The sequence below is a fragment of the Danio aesculapii genome, chromosome 11, assembly GCF_903798145.1.
Source record: "Danio aesculapii chromosome 11, fDanAes4.1, whole genome shotgun sequence".
Taxonomy (NCBI): domain Eukaryota; kingdom Metazoa; phylum Chordata; class Actinopteri; order Cypriniformes; family Danionidae; genus Danio; species Danio aesculapii.
Window position 1 is genome coordinate 41,006,393 of NC_079445.1, and position 10,000 is coordinate 41,016,392.

The 10,000-nt window shown below is 34.4% G+C and overlaps 1 protein-coding gene across 1 annotated transcript in view; it reads left to right on the forward strand.

Annotated features, from left to right (window-relative positions):
- The window catches only part of ccdc50b (coiled-coil domain containing 50b), a 46,134-nt gene that overhangs the window by 7,442 nt on the left and 28,692 nt on the right, over positions 1 to 10,000 (forward strand). The window contains exons 3-4 of the mRNA XM_056467910.1: positions 1 to 111; positions 3,211 to 3,301. The exon at positions 1 to 111 is cut by the window's left edge and continues 1 nt beyond it. Of these exons, the coding sequence (XP_056323885.1) occupies positions 1 to 111; positions 3,211 to 3,301 (202 nt within the window). The remainder of the gene's footprint in view (positions 112 to 3,210; positions 3,302 to 10,000) is intronic.

Consider the following 10,000-nt stretch of genomic DNA (forward strand, 5'->3'; position numbering starts at 1 on the left):
CGAGCATTTCTACAGCACCAACATCCAGAAGAACCAGACAGTGCAGAACGATGTTCGTTTGGCCCGAAGACTCCAGGAGGAAGAGGAAGAGCGGGCAAATCTACAGCAGATGTAAGTTAAAAATCAGGCCTGGACACATGCATCTTATTACTCAATCAGCGCTTTCAGGGAAGCACAGACTTTCATGATATTCACGTGAATTTGTGCATAACAGAGGCATCGAATTTAATGAGTTTATGAGGCACCACAGAAAAAAATCAAGTTTGATTCTGTATGTGTCTTTTCCTCACTCAAACTGTATTGTAATAAGCCTAATAAGCTTAGTAAAATCTAACACAAATATCAGATATATTTATTTGAATAAAATAAAACTTATAAAATAAAACCTTCAATTTAACCAATGAAACTCTCTGGAATAAAAGCAAGTTTGTTTGAACTTTTTGCACCTCTTGTAGTTTTTTTAATGTTCCTGAATGAAGTGCCTTTTCCTCACCAAGACTAAATTGTTTTATTAAAAGTGCGGAAATGTTGTGAAATAATATAATTTTTTTCTTTTTAAATGTATAAAATTTCATTTATTCCTGTGAGGGTAATTACTCAGTGTCACATGATCATTCAGAGATCATTGTAATATGCTGATTTTTAGCTTTTTTTTTTAATTATCATCGTCAGCATTGAAAACTGAGTTGTTGTTTTTTCATATACCTACCAATTTAGAATTTTTTTTATTGTTGTTGATTTTTTTAATAGAAAGAAACATCTAAAAAATTGTATCTATTTGTGTCTAAGGTCAGGTTTCAGTACATATTTTATTAACCTTTTCTCACCATAAATCTCTCTTTAATTAGTACTTACATGTAACTTTTATTCTTATTTATATACTTTTTTTTGTCAGAGAGATTTAGTCATGCATATAAACCTGATTGTATACAACCTGATCGCAGGGGCATTGCTAGACATAAAGCTATATATATATATATATATATATATATATATATATATATATATATATATATATATATATATATATATATAATATAATATAATATAATATAAAAGTATTCTTGTTATTATACAATTATTATTCTAGATAATCTTAAATGTAACTAAAAAACAATGTTTAGACACAACTCGAATGATATGCAAGGATCATTTAAGAAATCTTTTGCATAAACATGTAATAAATATTAATTTAATTTGAATGAAATTCTATAGACAATTCAATAAAATACAAAAAAAAGTTTTATAAAATTATCTGTTGTCTTAGACTTGACACATGGCAGAGAATTAGGTTTATTAAGTCTTACCTCTCTGACTCCTCATCCTTTCTCATCTGCTCATCCCTCCTTTTTGCTTCATACAAAAAAATCTATAAGGAGGCATGCTTAGTAAGATCACCGTCATATTGTTTAAACTTTAGTTTTGTCGACTAGCTAAACAAAAAAGGCTGTTACGCCAGTTTTACAACGCAAGAGCGGCGCGTGACAAGCAAGTAGCCTGCTTTTTTGGTGCGCATGTTAACTACCGGGACTCGCACCGGCAGAAGAGCAGCGCGTGCGAGAGGCGCGCGGGTTTTCTGCGCAGACGTGGAGATGCGTCACTTTGCTTTTTGATTAAACACATTGCTTTCACCAGCGTTGGTTCGGTTGCACAGAGAATAACGTCTTTATTCTGGAATTACCACTCTTAATAAATACACTTGCATATGAAGTAAATCATATCTCAATGCATTTACTGGGGCACTGGAGATTGTTACTGGGGCACGTGCCCCAGTAAAATGGGTCTAGCGACGCCCCTGCCTGATCGTATATTTTATTCTTGAAAATAGTGAATGTATTTTATTCTGGCTGTTCACTGTATTTTCTTATTTATGCAATTAAAAGAGATTCCCCATTTGTAAAACCCTTTGACTCAAAAATGTCAAAAAACAAGACAAGAATTCATCCAATCTTTAGATTCTTGAGCTAGAAAGTATTGTTATTGTGAAAAAATAAAATAAATAAATAAACTTCAGTTTAAAGCATCATCGAACCATATATTATGATTATTGTATAAATCACATACAGTTGAATCAGAATAATCTCCTGTTCAATTGTAATTCTTTTATATTTTCCCCCAATTAACGGAGGGATTTTTTTTCAACACATTTCTAATCATAATAGTTTTAATAACTCATTTCTAATAACTAATTTATTTTATCTTTGCCATGATGACAGTAAATAATATTTCACTAGATATTTTTCAGGATACTAGTATTCAGCTTAAAGTGATATTTAGGGTGTACTCACATTAGGCACGGTTGTCTTGAACCGTGCTCAGGCGGGATTGTCCCCCCTCCCCTCTCCCCCGACGGCTCGCACTGGCGCTATTTTTTTGGCCTCCCGAGCCTGAGCACGATTATGTCATCGATGATGTGACTGTTCAGTTTAACAGGAAGACAAGCGCTCTCACTCAGCACAGTGGAGATTGCTTTAGTTATATTGTTTTGTATTATTTTTAATCATTTGATGTGCACAGTCAAATCTTTTGCTGAACAGATCCGCCATTTTTGACGCTCATAAATGTTCATGAAAGTCCTCGTGCTGCAGGTATTAGGAGGTTCCTGAAGGTGCAACTGACGTGCAGCGAGGGGTTTGCATCTTTAATAAACTATGACAGCTCAGATTATTAATAAATCCACATGAAACAGTTCTTTAATAGTGGCAGTGCATCTTTAGTTTCAGGCTTCAGGCGTGCTTTGCAATCACAGGACAAGCATACTGAGCCTGTTCCACACTGAACCATGCTCTTGCACACCTCTTCCAACCGGGCCAGGGCAGGCCGACTGAACCATGCCTGGGCCTGATTCAGAGCACTCACTCTTGTCAAACGAAGTGGGAAATGAGGATCAAAGTGCCTGGGAGTAATTAGGGTAATCATTGTATGATGAGGGTTTGTTCTGTAGACAATCGAGAAAAAATTAAGGGGCTATTAATATTGACCTTTAAAATATTATTTTAGCTGAAATAAAACAAATAAGACTTTCTCCAGAAGAAAAAATATTATCTGGAATACTGTTAAAATTTCCTTGCTCTATTAAATATTACTTGAGAAATACTTGAAAAAGGATAGATATTTCACAGGAGGGTTAATAATTTTGCCCTCAACTGTGTATAGTCAATATTGTATATGTTATATCAACAATGAAAGTTGTGTGTGTGTGGTTTACAGAGAGGAAGAGGACTGTAGATACGCACAGATGATCCAGCAAGAGCTGCAGAAATGTGCAGAGGAGGCCAGGAGACAAGAAAAACAGGATGAGGTTGGTTTATTAAAAGCAAAATCGTGCTGAAAAACTACATTACCCATAATGCACCACAGAACAGTTTTCTTTACCTCAATTGTATAACTGGCTGAGCTTCATTCAATTGCAGTTCTTTTCCTCTTTGTCTTCTACCTTTATCTTTTGACCGATTTATTTATTTAGCTTTAAATCAAAGTTTGTATTATTTTGCTTTGCTTTGTAGTTGGTTGGTTTGGTTGATGCATTTTTAAAAACATCTAGTCATCGTATTAAACGTTGTGATTTATTTTATTCATTTTTATACTATGAGTGGCTTATCATCTCATCTTACTGTTGCTGATTAAGTTCAACCAAGATGTGCTTTCGGTCCTGATACTCAACCACAGATACACCCACTGAAAAACATGTAAATAATTATGGATTTAATAAAATTTTTGGATTTAAGCACATAGAAATTGAGAGTTAAAGAGAAATGAACATTTGATTTGAGAATTGAAAATGTTTCAGTTTTTTTCTGTCAAGCACCAAAAAAGGATATTTTGAAGAATGTTGGAAACTGCTAGCCATTGACTTCCTTTGTGTTTTTGCGTACTGTGGAAAAAATATCGTGTTAAATAACTTGATGACAAAATGTCATCTTTTGTGTTTAAAAGAAAAAAGGAAAACATTTTAGAAGCGCTGGAGTGTGAGTGAATAGTACGTGAATCTGAATGTTTAGGTGAATTTTCTCTTTAATTTTACTCAAATAACACATTGACTTTCCCAGTGATGGGTTGCAGCTGGAAAGGCGTCCACATATGCTGGATAAGTTGGTGGTTCATTCCACTGTGGTGACCCCTGATTAATAAAGGGTTTAAGCTGAAAATAAAATAAAATGAATTAATGAATGAAAAACACATTGACCTAAAGGGATAGTTCACCCAAAAATGAAAATGTTCTAAACCCTCAGGTGGTTCCAAATGTTTATGAGTTTGTTTTTCAGTTAAACGCAAAAGAAGATACTTTGGAGAATGTCAGAAACCGGTAACCGTTGATTTCCATAGTAGGAAAAAAAAATACAATAAACGTTAATGGCTACCGGTTTATTTTTCAAAAGATCTTCTTTTTTGTTCAACAGAAAAAAAGAAACTCAAACAGGTTTGTGAGAAGTGGAGGGTGAGTAAATGTTAACGAAACAACAACTGTTGGGTGAACTGCCCTTTTAAATGTGAATAGATTGTACCTAAATGGTACTTAAATAGTCATTTCTTGTGATTTTGGTTTCAATTCAGACAGAAAAAAGGCTGTAAATTCAGAAAGGCAGTGGAACAAAGTAGTGTTCACCTTGAGTTTTAGAAACATTGTTAGTTTTGTCCGCTGCTTTTTTTTCTGGAAATTTGTACATTTTATCCTGTAGTTACAGGAAGCTTTATGTATTTTGTATATATATATATATATATATATATATATATATATATATATATATATATATATATATATATATATATATATATATATATATATATATATATATATATATATTATTTTTTTTTTTTATTATTATTTTTTTTGTAGCCAAAAAATAATTTCTAATATAATTGAGCTTAGCAGTTTTTTATTTATTTATTTATTTTTTCATTTACAGTTGAAATCAGAATTATTCGCCCCCCTTTGAATATTTTTTTTCTTTTTTAAATATTTCCCAAATGATGTTTAACAGAGCAAGGAAATTTTCACAGTATGTCTGATAATATTTTTTTCTTCTGGAGAAAGTCTTATTTGTTATATTTTGGCTAGTATAAAAGCAGATTTAAATTTTTGAAAAACCATATTAAGGTAAAAAATATTAGCCCCTTTAGGCTTTATTTTGTTTCGAAAGTCTACAGAACAAACCATCATCATACAATAACTTGCCTAATTACCCTAACCTGCCTAGTTAACCTAATTAACCTAGTTAAGCCTTTAAATGGCACGTTAAGCTGTATAGAAGTGTCATGAAAAATATCTAGTAATATCATCATGGCAAAGATAAAATAAATCAGTTATTAGAAATGAGTTATTAAAACTATTATGTTTAGAAATGTGTTGAAAAAAATCTCTCCGTAAATTGGGGAAACAAATAAACCGAGGGGGGGGGGTTAATAATTCAGGGGGGCTAACAATTCTGACTTCAACTGTATGTATAAATATATATATATGTGTGTGTGTGTGTGTGTGTGTGTGTGTGTGTGTGTGTGTGTGTGTGTGTGTGTGTGTGTGTGTTTATTTATTTATTTCATTCATTCATTTTCTTTTCGGCTTAGTCGCTTTATTAATCCGGGATCACCACTGCGGAATGAACCACCAACTTATCCAGCACGTTTTACGCAGCAGATGCCCATCCAGCCGCAACCCATCACTGGGAAACATCCATACACACACTCACACTCACACACTACAGACGATTTAGCCTTTCCTATTTCCAATCGTACCGCATGTGTTTGGACTGGGGGGGAAACAGAAACGCCAATTGACCCAGCCGAGGCTCGAACCAACGACCCTCTTGCTATGAGGCGACAGCAATACCTACTGCGCCACCGCGTTGCCTATTTATTTATTTATTATACAAAATGATACGATTTATCATATATAATTATATAAAATATAATATATAATGTATATATTTTTATTAAATAACAATTAACTACTTGCAGTGTCGATTTTCAAATTCAGGAAGCCAGTGTAGATTTTCTCCTTAGAGAACTGTTTTGTTCATTGCTCTGTTATTAATTCTCCATCCTCTCACATGAGTCTGATTGAACACCTGTGTGTAGAGGCACTTGTGTAGAGAATAAAAGAATAAAGAACGTGAAGGACCGAACTTGAAGAGAATGAAGCGATGGAGGCCCAAATGGGATCTTGCATTCTGATTTTCATTGACTTCAAGTGTCCTTTTCTGTGCTGTTTCTGTGGCCTAAAGGAGCAGCTTTGTCATCTGTGTTGTCAGGAGTGGTTTGTGAAATGTGTGTGTGGTGTTTCTGAGGCTCATCTGAGGTCCTGCTCAAACACTGAGCTTCTGTATTATTGGAAAGAGGATTTCTGAGGCCGTCTGTCTGGAGCTCTTTATTCTGCACTTTGGAAAAATGTCTTGAGGAAGAAATGCTCTGTAGTAGTGGCACTCATTTGAAGAGACGCGTATTGTAAAGAAAAAAATGAGCCATGAATTTTAGAAAAATTGTAATTTTGTTCACCGTTTTTTTCTGAAAGTCTGTTTATTTTATCCTCTATTCAGTCATTTATCTTCGTCTTAGTCCCAGATTTATCAAAGCAGAACTATAGAAACGGTAAAAAAAAAAAAGACTACAATAAAACAATAAAGTAGAAATCATTCAATTCATTCGGATGATAAAATTAACAAAAATAATCAATCTAAGTTAAAAGCGACGGTAAAAAGGTGAGTCTTGAGAAGTTTCTCAAAACATTCCAGAGAAATGGCATCCTGATACTGATGGGCCATTCCATAACTTAGGGGCACTGTAATTTTAAATATTTCCCAAATGATGTTTAACAGAGCAAGGAAATTTTCACAGTATGTCTGATAATATTTTTTCTTCTGGAGAAAGTCTGATTTGTTTTATTTCGGCTAGAATAAAAGAAGTTTTTAATTTAAAAAAAGGTCAAAATTATTAGCCCCATTAAGGTATTTTTTCCCTAATTTCTGTTTAACGGAGAGAAGATTTCCTCAACACATTTCTAATCATAACAGATTTAATAAGCCTGAAATTATAATAATAATTCATAAATATAATAATTCATTCATTCATTTTCTTTTTGGCTTAGTCCCTTTATTAATCTGGGGTCTCCACAGCGGAAAGAACCGCCAACTTATCCAGCATATGTTTTACGCAGCGGATGCCCTTCCAGCTGCAACCCAGTACTGGGAAACACCCATACACTCTCATTCTCACTCATACACTACAGACAATTTAGCTTACCCAATTCACCTGTACCACATGTCTTTGGACTTGTTGGGGAAACCGGGGCTTGAACCAGCGACCTTCTTGCTGTGAGGCGACAGCACTATCTACTGTGCCACCATGTCGCCAAATGTAATAATAATGATAATAATAATAATACATTTATTTTCCAAATTTATTTTAGTCCCTTATTATTATTATTATTATTATCATTATTATTATTATTATTATTAATCATTCATTAATTCACTCATTTTCCTTTGGCTAATTAATAATAGTTTTTAATTAAAAAAAAGTTTTTTTAAGGTCAAAATTATTAGCCCCATTAAGGTAATTTATTTTTGTCTACAGGACAAACCATTGATATACAATAACTTGCCTAATTACCCTAACCCCCCTAGTTAACCTAATTAACCTAATTAAGCCTTTAAATGTCACTTTAAGCTGTATAGAAGCGTCTTGAAAAATATCTAGTCAAATATTATTTACTGTCATCATGGCAAAGATAAAATAAATCAGTTATTAGAAATGAGTTATTAAAACTATTATGTTCAGAAATGTGTTGAAGAAATCTCTCCGTTAAACAGAAATTAGGGAAAAAATAAACAGGGGGGTTAATAATTCTGACTTCAACTGTAAGTCCTAGTAACTACGTAAGGCTAGTAACTACTAGTCGGGCTTCCAGCTAATTCTATCAAACCTCTTCAGCTGCTTCAGAACGCTGCAGCAGGAGTGGTCTTTGATGAACACAAAAGAGCACAAGTCACTCCGCTACTCACCCGTTTGCACTGGCTGCCAGTTGCTGCTCGCATCAAATTCAAAGCTCTGATGTTTGCTTACAAAGCGACCTCTGGCTTTGCTCCTTCTTATCTGCTCTCACTTCTGCAGATGTATGTGCCCTCCAGAAACTTGCGTTCTGTGAATGAACGTCGCCTCGTTGTTCCATCCCTAAGAGGGAAGAAATCACTTTCCCGAACTCTCACATTCAATCTGCCCAGTTGGTGGAATGAACTCCCTAACTACATCAGAACAGCAGAGTCACTTGCTGTCTTCAAGAAATGACTAAAAACGCAACTGTTTAGTCTCCACTTTCCTTCCTAATCTGCAATTGCCTCTCTGGCTATACCACTAACTGTTCTCTCTCTCTCTCTCAAAAAAAAAAATTTTTTTCTAATGCTTAGCTTCTTAGACTTTACACACCTGAAACTTGTCTATAGCACTTGTTCACTGCTGCTCTTATAGTTGTGTAAAGTGCTTCCGTGTCCTTATTTGTAAGTCGCTTTGGATAAAAGCGTCTGCTAAATGTAAATGTAATGTAAATAATCATTTTGAAATTCAAAATCGGCAAGAGGCTTTGCGAGGTTGTTTAGTAGGGTTAAGGTTTGGGTTAGTGGACAGTATTTACAGTATATCCAGTGTAAAAATCATCTGTGTCTCTATGGGGGATTCCTTTAAAGAACAAACACGATTGAATGTGTGTGTTCGGAAGTGTTTTCTTCAAGCCTGTAGTGTTGAGCGTGGGCTGGAAGTGCTTTCACCAAAGTGAAATACCTCACCGTGGTGCTGAGCGCATGTCGATTGCTCTTAACTACCCATTTAACCTTTCACAAACGGTGATTCAGTCTTGGGTTTTGCCTAAGAAAACTCAGCAGCTTTAAGCGAGTAAAGTCCTGAATGTTTATTTGTGTGGCCTGCAGTGACTTTCCCAAGGGGAACTCAATGTTTGTTTATAATAAACACACTACACACTTTACAGTGCACAAAACACCCCTCGGGGAACATCTACTGTAGATATCTTCATGGAGGTCAATGACAGTGTGGTTGCTGTTGATCACACATTAACCAAAAGTGTAAGTTCTGTCTTTATTCACTCATGTTTGCACTCAGATTTCAGCTTTTTTGGTTCATGTGGTTTACTCGCATCACGTGGGTCAGTAAAACAGGATTACACGGTGTATATTTTTGGTTGAACTGACTTTTGAAAGTGTGACAGTACATTACTGACCCCTAGCGGACAGATGAAGTACATCCTTTGTTTTTGTTATTTTAGGGATCATATATTTTTCTGATCAAGAAAAGCACTTAAAGTTAGGCTCCCACTTTATATTAAGTGTCCTTAACTTGCATCAGGAAATACAATAAAATACAATGTACTTACTGTGCTCATAATGTATTTGAGAACACTTGTGATACTCTTGAGGTGGGATAGAGGTAGGGTTATGGACAGGTTTGGTGTTATGGGTAGGTTTAAGGGTGTGTTAAGGTGTAACGGATGCTCAACAGGTTGTATTTACAGAAATTAATTACAGATGTAATTACATACAGGTATTTATTCAAGCATAAGTACAATGTAAAACACAATAAATCCATTGTAACTAATTATTAATTTCTGTAAGTGCATATTAGTTAAGGCCACTTAATATAAAGTGGGACCATATATCAAAGTAATACTGTAACGTTACAATATATATTTTAATGAGTATCTTTGTATTTAAAGGTAATCATTTTGTTGATGAGCTTTAAATTATTACACATTCAACTTTTTTTTTTATTAAACTGAAAAAAAACGTTATGTAAAATGTTATGTATATACAGTCAAGCCTGAAATTATAATAATAATTCATAAATATAATAATTCATTCATTCATTTTATTTTTGGCTTAGTCCCTTTATTAATCTGGGGTCTCCACAGCGGAATGAATCGCCAACTTATCCAGCATATGTTTTACGCAGCGGATGCCCTTCCAGCTGCAACCCAGTACTGGGAAACACCCATACACTC